The sequence below is a fragment of the Panulirus ornatus genome, chromosome 19 (assembly GCF_036320965.1).
Source record: "Panulirus ornatus isolate Po-2019 chromosome 19, ASM3632096v1, whole genome shotgun sequence".
Classification (NCBI taxonomy): Eukaryota; Metazoa; Arthropoda; class Malacostraca; order Decapoda; family Palinuridae; genus Panulirus; species Panulirus ornatus.
In genome coordinates this window covers 14,231,104-14,244,572 of record NC_092242.1, presented here as the reverse complement: position 1 = coordinate 14,244,572, position 13,469 = coordinate 14,231,104, and the positions used below count along the sequence as shown (strand labels likewise).

Below are 13,469 nucleotides of genomic sequence, written 5' to 3'. Positions count from 1 at the left end.
TTCCATCTCCTTATCAGTTGCCTCCTTTCCCTTGCTTCTTGCATTTTTGACACCTAGATCCTCTTTGTTAGCCTCTTTTAACTGAGCTTCTCCGTATGTTTGAAACATTTCAGTACACCTTTATTTCCCCAAGCCACTACACTTTTCTCTGACACTATCATCCCCTATATGATCAACATGTCTTATGCCACAGTTTGATATCAGACACTTCATTTCCAGTACCTTCACCCTCTTCCTTTCGTTTCCTTTTAGGGCTTAAGACTCACATCTGTATAACACTGTCAGGACTGTTAGAATTTAAGATATATTCATCTTTTCCCAAACAGACAGTCAACTTTCTTTTTCAAGTTCCTTAATGCATACATGACCTTAGCTCCCTCTACCTACTTGCAACTCACTTTGGGTTTTATGGTTCCATCCAAACTCTCTCCATTTCAGCTCATACTTAATCCATCTCATCTCGCCCCCTGACCCCTTGTTGAACCTTATTACCTTAATTCTGTCTTTATTTACTTTCAGGTTTATCCTTTTACGTACCTTCCCAAACTCTGTCACAACCTCCTGGAGTTTCTCTCTGGATAATAACACAGCAACTTTATCACTTGTAGAGACAGAAACTGATTCATCTCTTATGTCCCACATCCCATGTATAACATAAACCTACACCTTGCTCTAAGACCACTGCGTTCAACTCTTTTAACACCCCATCCATTGACAGATTAAACAGCCATGATGACATCACACATCACTGACAAAGACCCACCTTTACGAGGAACCATTTACCATCCTCTGGTCCTACAGACAATTATGTCTCACTCTTCTGGTCAAAGTCCTCATAGCATTTTGTAATTTTCCATTTACCCTGTATATCTGGCACTTTCCATTGGGCTTATTGGTCATTCATTTCTTTGATAGATTCTCTGATTCATAAATACCAGAAACAAGTTTTACTCTTTTACCAAATATTTCTCACATTCTTCATAGCGTGAATTTGATCCACACAACAACTATTTCTGGAACCTCCCTGATATTCTGTTCTGAAAACTATCCTCTCAATCACCACTTGCCATACCCCTTACCAGGTATACTTAATAGACTTACATCTTTGCAATTCATTCACCTTTGTTCCCCTTACCTGTATACAAGGTCACTATACTTGCTCTCTGCTAGTCCATAGACACCTAATCTTGGGCCATAAATACACAGAACTGCCTGGTTAACCAATCAACAACATGAAGACCACTACTCACATGGGCAGTCTCTGTAGTAGTTCCTTTACATCATCAGTGGTGTCACCTTTAAGCAAAGCTGGCACAATCACCAGCTCAAAAGTCCGCAGCACTGTCAGCACCTGTAACACAGTTGCTGTACTTTTTTGTAGACTAACAAGTATAGTGTGATCTCAGAACAGGAAACCTATACACATTTTCTGAGATAATTTTCTTATGCACTTACAGATATAATATAAAGATGTTAACAATTCACAACTACTCTGTGACCATTGTCCTTCCTTAATGTCAACTTGGAAAACTCTTATGTAGTACTTTAGAGCCACTCATGGCTTTAACAAAATACTGATAAGCAAGTCTAATCAGGGGGAGCACAGACTTCACACTTTCAATAAACATTTAAAACCATCATGCCTACCAAAATCTTCCACTGCAACAAAGCCTTGTCTCATCTTTTCCCTGCACCTTCAAACCCATCAGCTGTTGGCAGTAATCAAGTAAACATGGTAATATTTCAATGAGCTGCCTCACTGAAGCAGGGGGTAGTGATGCTGTTTCCTGTGAGGTGGGGCAGCATGAGAAATGAATGAAGGCAAGCAAGTATATATGTATATGTTTGTGTATATGTATGTTTATGTTGATATGTATGTATCGGTGTTTATGTATATATGTGTATATATGAGTGGATGGGCCACTCTTTGTGTTTCCTGGCGCTACCTCATTGATGTGGGTAACAACGACTAAGTAACATAAAAAGGTATATATATTTATATATTTGTTTATATATATATTGTGCTTTGTCGCTGTCTCCCACATTAGCAAGGTAGTGCAAGGAAACAGATGAAAGAATGGCCCAACTCACTCACTTACACATTTATATACATACGCATCCACACATGCAAATATACATACCTATACATCTCAACGTATACATATATATACACACACAGACATATACATATATACACATGTACATAATTCATACTGTCTGCCTTTATTCATTCCCATCACCACCCCGCCACACATGAAATAACAACCCCCTCCCCCCTCATGTGCGTGAGGTAGCGCTAGGAAAAGACAAAAAAGGCCACATTCGTTCACACTCAGTCTTTAGCTGTCATGTAATAATGCACTGAAACCACAGCTCCCTTTCTACATCCAGGCCCCACAGAACTTTCCATGGTTTACCCCAGACGCTTCACATGCCCTGGCTCAATCCATTGGCAGCACGTCGACCCCAGTATACCACATCGTTCCAATTCACTCTATTCCTTGGACGCCTTTCACCCTCCTGCATGTTCAGGCCCCGCTCACTCAAAATCTTTTTCACTCCATCTTTCCACCTCCAATTTGGTCTCCCACTTCTCGTTCCCTCCACCTCTGACACATATATCCTCTTGGTCAATCTTTCCTCACTCATTCTCTCCATGTGACCAAACCATTTCAAAACAACCTTTTCTGCTCTCTCAACCACACTCTTTTTATTACCACACATCTCTCTTACCCTCTTATTACTTATTCGATCAAACCACCTCACACCACATATTGTCCTCAAACATATCATTTCCAGCACATCCACCCTCCTCCGCACAGCTCTATCCATAGCCTGTGCCTCGCAACCATATACCATTGCTGGAACCACTATTCCTTCAAGCATAGCCATTTTTGCTTTTGGAGATAATGTTCTCGACTTCCACACATTCTTCAACATTCCCAGAACTTTCGTCCCTTCCCCCACCCTATGATTCACTTCCGCTTCCATGGTTCCATCCACTGCCAGATCCACTCCCAGATATCTAAAACACTTCACTTCCTCCAGTTTATCTCCATTCAGACTTACCTCCCAATTGACTTGTCCCTCAACCCTACTGTACCTAATAACCTTGCTCTTATTCACGTTTACTCTCAGCTTTCTTCTCTCACACACTTTACCAAACTCAGTCACCAGCTTCTGCTGTTTCTCACATGAATCAGCCACCAGCGCTGTATCATCAGCGAACAAAAACTGACTCACTTCCTAAGCTCTCTCATCCACAACAGACTGCATACTTGCCCCTCTTTCCAAAACTCTTGCATTCACCTCCCTAACAACCCCATCCATAAACAAATTAAACATCCATGGAGACATCACACACCCCTGCCGCAAACCTACATTCACTGAGAACCAATCACTTTCCTCTCTTCCTACACGTATACATGCCTTACATCCTTGATAAAAATTTTTCACTGCTTCTAACAACTTGCCTCCCACACCATATATTCTTAATACCTTCCACAGAGCATCTCTATCTACTCTATCATATACCTTCTCCAGATCCATAAATGCTACATACAAATCCATTTGCTTTTCTAAGTATTTCTCACATACATTCTTCAAAGCAAATACCTGATCCACACGTCTACCACTTCTGAAACCACATTGCTCTTCCCCAATCTGATGCTCTGTACATGCTTTCACCCTCTCAATCAATACCCTCCCATATAATTTCTCAGGAATACTCAAAAACTTATACCTCTGTAATTTGAGCACTCACTTTCATTCCCTTTGCCTTTGTACAATGGCACTATGCAAGCATTCCGCCAATCCTCAGGCACCTCACCATGAGTCATACATACATTAAATAACCTCACCAACCAGTCAACAATACAGTCACCCCCTTTTTTACTAAATTCCACCGCAATACCATCCAAACCCGCTGCCTTGCCGGCTTTCATCTTCAGCAAAGCTTTTACTACCTCTTCTCTGTTTACCAAACCATTCTCCCTATCCCTCTCACTTTGCACACCACCTCAACCAAAACACCCTATATCTGCCACTCTATCATCAAACACATTCAACAAACCTTCAAAATGCTCACTACATCTCCTTCTCACATCACCACTACTTGTTATCACCTCCCCATCATCCCTCTTCACTGACGTTCCCATTTGTTCCCTTGTCTTACGCACTTTATTTACCTCCTTCCAAAACATCTTTTTATTCTCCCTAAAATTTGATGATACTCTCTCACCCCAACTCTCATTTGCCCTCTTTTTTTACCTGTTGCACCTTTCTCTTGACCTCCTGCCTCTTTCTTTTATACATCTCCCACTCATTTGCATTATTTCCTTGCAAAAATTGTCCAAATGCCTCTCTCTTCTCTTTCACTAACAATCTTACTTCTTCATCCCACCACTCACTACCCTTTCTAATCTTTATTTATATATATAATTTTTCTTCATACATATTCACCATTTCCGGCATCAGTGAGGTAGCATTTACAACAGGGAACTGAGCCTTAGAGGAAATATATTCACTTGGCCCCCTTCTCTGTTCCTTCTTTTGGAAAAATTGAAATGGGAAGAGAGAATTTCCAGCCCCCGGTCCGTCCCCATTTAGTTGCCTTCTACGACATGTAGGGAATACATGGGAAGTATTGTTTCCTCCCTATCCCCAGGGATGTAAGGCATGTGTACGAGTAGGAAGAGAGGGAAGTGATTGGTTCTCAGTGAATGTTGGTTTGCGGCAGGGGTGCGTGATGTCTCCATGGTTGTTTAATTTGTTTATGGATGGGGTTGTTAGGGAGGTGAATGTAAGAGTTTTGGAAAGAGAGGCAAGTATTCAGTCTGTTGTGCATGAGAGAGCTTGGGATGTGAGTCAGTTGTTGTTCGCTGATGATACAGTGCTGGTGGCTGATTCATGTGAGAAACTGCAGAAGCTAGTGACTGAGTTTGGTAAAGTGTGTGAAAGAAGAAAGCTGAGAGTAAATGTGAATAAGAGCAAGGTTATTAGGTACAGTAGGGTTGAGGGACAAGTCAATTAGGAGGTAAGTCTGATTGGAGAAAAACTGGAGGCAGTGAAGTGTTTTAGATATCTGGGAGTGGATTTGGCAGTGGATGGAACCATGGAAGCGGAAGTGAATCATAGTGTGGGGAAGGGGGCGAAAGTTCTGAGGGTGTTGAAGAATGTGTGGAAGTCGAGAACATTATCTCGGAAAGCAAAAATGGGATGTGCTGGAAATGAGATGGTTGATGACAATATGTGGTGTAAGGTGGTTTGATCGAGTAAGTAATGATAGGGTAAGAGAGATATGTTGTAATAAAAAGAGCGTGGTTGAGAGAGCAGAAGAGGGCATTTTGAAATGGTTTGGTCACATGGAGAGAATGAGTGAGGAAAGATTGACCAAGAGGATATATGTGTCAGAGGTGGAGGGAATGAGGAGAAGTGGGAGACCAAATTGGATATGGAAAGATGGAGTGAAAAAGATTTTGAGTGATCGGGCCCTGAACATGCAGGAGGGTGAAAGGCGTGCAAGGAATAGAGTGAATTGGAACGATGTGGTATATTGGCGTCGACATGCTGTCAATGGATTGAACCAGGGCGTGTGAAGAGTCTGGGGTAAACCATGGAAAGTTCTGTGGGTCATGGATGTAGAAAGGGAGCTGTGGTTTCAGTGCATTATACATGACAGCTAGAGACTGAGTGTGAACGAATGTGGCCTTTGTTGTCTTTTCCTAACGCTACCTCGCGCACATGCGGGGGGAGGGGGTTGTTATTTCATGTGTGGCGGGGTGGCGATAGGAATGAATAAAGGCAGACAGTATGAAGTATGTACATGTGTACATATGTATATGTCTGTGTGTGTATATATATGTATACGTTGAGATGTATAGGTATGTATATTTGCGTGTGTGGACGTGTATGTATATGCATGTGTATGTGGGTGGGTTGGGCCATTCTTTCATCTGTTTCCTCGTGTTACCTCACTAATGCGGGAGACAGCAACAAAGCAAAATAAATAAATAAATGAAAATTCCCGCATCAGCGAGATAGCGTTTAGAATAGAGGACTGGTCGTCAGAGGGAATATACTCACTTGGCCCCTTTCTCTGTTCCTACTTTTGAAAAATTTTAAACGGGAAGGGAGGATTTCCAGCCCCAGCTCCCTCCCCTTTTAGTTGCCTTCTACAACATGCAAGGAATATGTGGGAAGTATTCTTTCCCCCCTATCCCCAGGGATACATTGGGATGAAGAGAGTGGTGAGAGTAAGTGAGCTAGGGAAGGAGACTTGTGTGAGGAAGTAACTGGAGAGACTGAGTGCAGAATGCAAAAAGATGAGAGTAATGGACATAAGGGGAGTGGGGGAGGAATGGGATGCATTTAGGGAAGCAGTGATGGCTTGCGCAAAAGATGCTTGTGGCATGAGAAGCGTGGGAGTCGGGCAGATTAGAAAGGGTAGTGAGTGGTGGCATGAAGAAGTAAGATTATTAATGAAAGAGTAGAGAGAGGCATTTGGACGATTTTTGCAGGGAAATAGTGCAAATGACTGGGAGATGTATAAAAGAAAGAGGCAGAAGGTCAAAAGAAAGGTGCAAGAGGTGAAAAAGAGGGCAAATGAAAGTTGGGGTGAGAAAGTATCATTGAATTTTAGGGAGAATAAAAAGAAGTTTTGGAAGGAGGTAAATAAAGTACATAAGACAAGAGAACAATTAGGAATATCTGTGAAGGGGGCTAATGGGGAGATAATAACAAGTAGTGGTGATGTGAAAAGGAGGTGGAGTGAGTATTTTGAAGGTTTGTTGAATGTGTTAGATGATAAAGTGGTAGATATAAGGTGTTTTGGTCGAGGTGGTGTGCCAAATAAGAGGGTCAGGGAGAATGATTTGGTAAACAGAGAAGAAGTAGTGAAAGCTTTGTGGAAGATGAAAGCCGGCAAGGTGGCGGGTTTGGATGGTATTGCAGTGGAATTTATTAAAAAAGGGGGTGACTGTGTTGTTGACTGGTTGGTAAGGATATTCAATGTATGTATGGTTCATGGTGAAGTGTCTGAGGATTGGCAGAATACATGCATAGTGCCATTGTACAAAGGCAAAGGGGATAAAGTTGAGTGCTCAAATTACAGAGGTACAAGTTTGTTGAGTATTCTTGAAAATTTATGTGGGAGGGTATTGATTGAGAGGGGTGAAGGCATATACAGAACACCAGATTGGGGAAGAGCAATGTGGCTTCAGAAGTGGTAGAGGTTGTGTGGATCAGGTTTTGTTTTGAATAATGTATATGAGAAATAATAAGAAAAAGAATTGGATTTACATGTAGCATTTATGGATCTGGAGTAGGCATATGATAGAGTTGATAGAGATGCTCTGTGGAAGGTATTAAGAGTATATGGTTTGCGAGGCAAGTTGCTGGACGCAGTGAAAAGTTTTTATTGAGGATGTAAGGCATGTGTACGAGTAGGAAGAGAGGAAAGTGATTGGTTCTCAGTGAATATAGGTTTGGGGCAGGGGTGCATGATGTCTCCATGGTTGTTTAATTTGTTTATGGATGGGTTGTTAGGGAGGTGAATGCAAGAGTTTTGGAGAGAGGGGCAAGTATGCAGTCTGTTGTGGATTAGAGGGCTTGGGAAGTGATACAGCGCTGGTGGGTGATTTGGGTGAGAAACTGCAGAAGTTAGTGACTGAGTTTGTTAAAAGGTGTGAAAGAAGAAAGCTGAGAGTATTTGTGAATAAGAACAAGGTTATTAGCCACTGTAGAGTTGAGGGACAAGTCAAATGGAGGTAAGTTTGGAGAAAAACTGGAGGAAGTGAAGTATTTTAGATATCTGGGAGTGGATTTGGCAGCAGATGGAACCATGGAAGTGGAAATGAGTCATAGGGTGGGGGAGGGGGTGAAGGTTCTGGGAGCGTTGAAAAATGTATGGAAGTCAAGGACATTATCTCGGAAAGCAAAAATGGATATGTTTGAAGGAATAGTGGTTTCAACAATGTTATATGTTTGTGAGGTGTGGGCTATAGATAGGGTTGTGTGGAGGAGGTTGGATGTGTTGGAAATGAGATGTTTGAGGACAATGTGGTGTGAGGTGGTTTGATCGAGTAAGTAATGAAAGGGTAAGAGAGATGTGGGGTAATAAAAAGAGAGTGGTTGAGAGAGCAAAAGAGGGTGTAGTGAGATGGTTTGGTCACATGGTGAGAATGAGTAAGGAAAGATTAACAAAGAGGATATACGTGTCAGAGGTGGAGGGAACGAGGAGAGGTGGGAGACCAAATTGGATGTGGAAGGATGGAGTGAAAAAGATTTTGAGTGAGCAGGTCCTGAACATGCAGGAGGGTGAAAGGCATGCAAGGAATTGAGTGAACTGGAAGGATGTGGTATACCGGGGTTGACGTGCTGTCAATGGATTGAACCAGGGCATGTGAAGCATGTGGGGTAAACTATGTAAAGTTTTGTGGGGCCTGGATGTGGAAAGGGAGCTGTGGTTTCGGTGCATTACACATGACAGCTAGAGACTGAGTGTGAACGAATAAGGCCATTTTTTTGTCTTTTCCTAGCGCTACCTCGCTGAAGGGGGGTCGGGATGCTATTTCCTGTTTGGCGGGTTAGTGACAGGAATGGAAGATAGCAAACAGTGTTTAAGTTTTATCATGTTTTCAATAAGATGCTGACAAGTGAGTTTTATGTTATTGTTGCACATGTAGTTTAGGGCCTCCATTTTGAAGCTGAAGTGTTAAACATTGGCTGAGTGATGTAGTAGTCATAGTGATATAGTTCATATTGCTTTGGAGTTTACAACCTGCAACTGGGCAGGAGTACTTATAAACTATATTGGTTAACTGTGGTAGGTTATTTGGTCTGTTTAAGGTTGTTCCTCATAAAAAAGTAACTATTTTTCTTGTTCTTGTGATAAGTGTTGGAAGTAATGTTCCTATCTATCATCTCCTTTAGGTTATGCTCTGGATTGTTATTGTTGGGTCATCTGCATATGAAAAATCCTTTATGTTTTGGTGTGCTAGAGGTACTGTATGGTCATACAGGAAGAGGTTAAAGAGGGTTGGGGAAAGAGCTGCATCTTGGGGAAATCCATTTTGTGTGTAAGTATTTTAGAGGTGAAGCTGCTGTGAGTGACTCTGCACAATTTACCAACCACTTTTTATCATTGTTGTGGAGCGTGTCAAATATTTTTTTTTTTTTTTTTGTATGAGGATGTGTTGGGGACAATGTCAAATGCACTGTTGATTTCAATTTCCACTAGTATTTTGTGGAAGGTGGGCTGAAGTTGGTTGAAGCCATCCACATAGGATATGCTGCATGAGGTCATTGTATAGCAGATAGTGGAGTAATAGGTCTGAAGCCATTTTCTGTGGGTGAGAGTAGGATGTTCTCTTTGATTCCTCTATGAATCAGTTTTTCACAGAGTTTGGATACTGAGAATAGAAGTGAACCTGGGTGATAGGAGGAGCGGGAGTTGGATGGTTTGAAGGGTTTTTGGATTGGTATTATGTCAATGGACTGAACCAGGGCATGTGAAGCATCTGGGGTAAACCATGGAAAGGTCTGTGGGGCCTGGATGTGGATAGGGAGCTGTGGTTTCGGTGCATTATACACGACAGCTAGAGAGACCCTAGAGAAACTGAGTGTGAACGAATGGGGCCTTTTTGTCTATATTCCTGGTGCTACCTCGCTGAAGCAGGTGATAGCAATGCTGTTTTTTTGTGTGTTGGGGTTGCGACAGAAATGGATGGAAGCAAGCAAGTATGAATATGTATGTGTGTATGTATGTAATGTCTGCATATGTGTATGCATATGTATGTATATATGCGTGTTTGGGCATTTATGTACATATATGTGTATATGAGTGGATGGGCCATTCTTTGTCTGTTTCCTGGTGCTACCTTGCTGAAGTGGGGAACACTGATTAGGTATGATATAATGATAAAAGTACTAAGAAGCTAGGGATTTTGTTGAACTGCTAGGAGGGGTTGAAGATATCTGTAAGTGCTCATATTGCATATGAGTTAATGTTTTTTACCTGAAGGTTTGATAAGTTGTCAGGGCCTGTAGCAGAAAAGTTCTTAGAGGTTTTAACTGAATTGACTGGATCAATAGGAGGGAAGGGTAGGGGGGGCAGTTGTTTTTGGATGTCTATTGTGAAGGTTTCTCATGACATCCTTGTTTAGGGGTGAGCTTCATTTGTGGCTGATTTATTTCATTAGTGTCCTATGAGTATGTTTGTATTTTCTTCAGAAGTGATGTTCTTGGAATGGGGTTGAGTGCTTCATGAATAGGGGCTGGATTAGAGTGGTGAATGTGGATCTTCTTTAACATGTCCCATGGTTGGCTGCTGTAGGTTTTAAGGTTCATTGTGTTGAGAAAGGAGTGCCAGTTTTCATTTTATTTTCAGTAATTGGGTTAATAATGGTGGTACTTATAGTTTGGATTTGTTCTCTGATTCCTACCAACAGTGAGTAAATCACTGTGAATAATTTCTCAAAGAACTGCTAAAGATTGGATGATCTGCTTTGAAGAAAGAAACATTACTGTCAGCAAAAAAAGTTGTCAATTTATAAACAACTATGAAAAATATGTAAATTCAAAAGACTAAAAAGCACACACCCCATCTACAGTCATGTTTCTGAGCTGGTAGGTTCCATTGGCTGATGCTGTACTGCGCCTGACCCGTCGTTTGTCATGACTGCTGCCTCTTCTCTGCTCACTTGTCAAACTTGACCTTGAGAAGAAAGGTACACTAAAAAGAACTTATGTTAACCACAAAAAAAGTGGAAAAAAAAGATGATTCTAATAGGCAAAAAAAAAAAAGATTTCAATTTATAGATATGGATTGTAAAAGGAAAGAAATGTATCTGTAATATGCAGAAATATTCTCATTTGTCACTGGTACCACAACAAGGAGTGCGCATGCTTTTAGGTTTTTTTTAATTTGCTTTTTGTTCAGAATCTTTCCATGATAAGAGGTAAACACTGTGTGATGAAATTATAACATGCAAAAGATCTTTAGTTTGAATTCCATGGGGATTATGATACTCATTTTTCAGATTAATGATATCCATCATTCCATTGGGTCCAGGATGAGTTCTGATTAATTTTATAACTTTTGCTGCTATGTTTTTAGTACCTGATGTTGTCATATGTTATTTATAGGAGTGATGTGATACTGAGGGCAATATGCTGTCAGTGGACTGAACCAGGGCATATGAAGTGATGGGTCTGTGGGGCTTGTTTTTGGTAGGGAACTGTGGCTTTGGTGCATTATACATAACAGCTAGAGAATGGATGTGAGTGAATGAGGCCATTTCTTCCTGTGCTTCTCTAGCTACCTCACAAAAATGAGAAATGATAGGGAAGAAGCTATTACTCCACACTTACACAGTAAAACAAAGATCCTCCCAATTTATTCCCACTTCAAGATGCTTGACACTCAATTTTATGCAAAAGAATTAGACCTATCCCTCCAAAAACACTCTATGACTAACTACCAACACCCTATAAGAAATAAAAAGCTTACCCCTGCCTCACACTTCAGTAACCTGCACACATAGATCCCCCTGCATTGGAGGAACAATTTGTCATCCAGAGTGGGAAAGGATGTATGGATAATGCATTTGCTTTAAGGAAGTAGTATGAGAAATACTAAGAGAAAGTGAAGGATTTGTATGTAGCATTTATGGATCTAAAGAGTGTACATGATAGGACTGATAGAGAAGTTTTTTGAAGGTATTACAAATGTATGGCATGAGAGGAAAGCTTCTAAGGACAGTATGAACTTTTTATCAGGAAAGGACATGTATGCAAGTAGGAAGAGAGGATTTGAGGCCTCCATGTGAAGGTGGGTCTGCAGCAAGGGTTTGTGATGTCACCATGTCTTTTTAAGCTGTTTATGGATGGGTTGTTTAGGGATGTAAGTGGAAAGGTCTTGAAGAAAGGGGTGATCTACTGTCAGTTGCTGTTTGCTATTAACACTGTTGTGGGAGCAGATTGGATGAGAAATTCCAGAAGCTGGTGTGTGAATTTGGGAGTGTATGAAAGGAGAAAGTTGAAAGTCCCTGTCCACATTTAAGCCCTACAGACCTCCCTGTGGTTTTCTCCCCTTACAGTTTACATGCCTTGGTTTAGCTCACTGACAGCACATTGCCCCCATGTTCAACATAGCTCAAATTTGCTCCTTCCCATGCATTTTCATCCCCTCTTGCATGTTCAGGCTCTAATTAGTCAAAACATATTTCAGTAAATCCTTCCTTCTCCATTTCAGTCTCCCTGTTCTCCTTATTCCTTCCTGTTCTGGCACATATACCCTCTAAGTCATGTTTACCACTTGTATTTTTGTTGTTAGTCACTTTATTAATATTCTTGAATATCAGTTCCCCATTTCCATCTTCCAAAAGTGGAGGACCCAAGGTTATTTTGCCTCGGTTGCCCCACTTTCTCTATGATCCTGCTCTCACTCACCTATATGACACAAAATGACATTGATCCTTCACACCAAAAGCATAAACACAAAAATCAACAAAGGAAGTGCCCTAAAAACGTTAACGTACCAGATTTGGACAAGAGTATCCTTTCAAACAATTCATCTGCTCCACTTTCATCTGTATGGTCATCAACAATTCATCTGCTTCCACCGTCAGCTTCTTCGTCATCAGCTCTATCAAAAGCAAACTAACAACAATGCACACCAAGCAAAGTAGGGCATTCAGAACAATTACTGGTTTCTTAACACTTAACATATACACAATGAAACAAAAATCCTCCTAGTACAATCCCACCTCAATATGCTTGGCACTTAGTTCTTTGCAATTGCATTCATTCCTTCCCATCCAAACCTCTCTATAACTAACCACTACCCACCAAGTAGAAATAAAAAACGTACCCTTGCTTCTCATTTAAGCAACCTGTACTGAGAGATTCCCCACCCCATACAAGCGCAACAATTTTAAGACATATGCACATAAAAATGACCCACTAGGCATTAAACAGCTGTCCTCCCAACTTGGTCTTGAACACCACCTTACCAGTCATACACCCACCTAAAAACCACGCTTGATAGACATGTACACTACATGTCACACTTTCTCATCTATATTGTGGACACCACACATCTTTACAACATTGTGAACTGATTCAGCATGTCTCAAGACCTTTCATATGAACCCACAGTATAACAACTCTGTAATGGCAATGAAGACTTACAGCACATTTGCTCTGCATTCTCTCCAAATAGACACACACTACATTACTACATTTTATATCCTGTGATCCCTTCTAGTGGATGTGGCTAGTCAATATTCCTGCCCCAGGATCCTCTACAATGGTCATGAAGGTGGGACCACAGGTCCAGACATATGGTGATTTTGTTTGTATGTACACATATGTGTACATGTCTGAATAACTTAGCTATATGAATATTACTTATGAGGTCAACAAAGATGTGCCCAGAATCTAGAGAGCTGCATCATGGGGAAAGGCTT

At 41.1% G+C, this 13,469-nt stretch overlaps 1 protein-coding gene across 1 annotated transcript in view; it reads right to left on the bottom strand.

The window, feature by feature from the left end:
- The window catches only part of LOC139755399 (uncharacterized), a 204,972-nt gene that overhangs the window by 58,452 nt on the left and 133,051 nt on the right, over nucleotides 1-13,469 (bottom strand). Inside the window, exons 43-44 of the mRNA XM_071673671.1 lie at nucleotides 10,600-10,714; nucleotides 1,251-1,351 (exon numbers count right to left, since the gene is read on the bottom strand). Of these exons, the coding sequence (XP_071529772.1) occupies nucleotides 1,251-1,351; nucleotides 10,600-10,714 (216 nt within the window). The remainder of the gene's footprint in view (nucleotides 1-1,250; nucleotides 1,352-10,599; nucleotides 10,715-13,469) is intronic.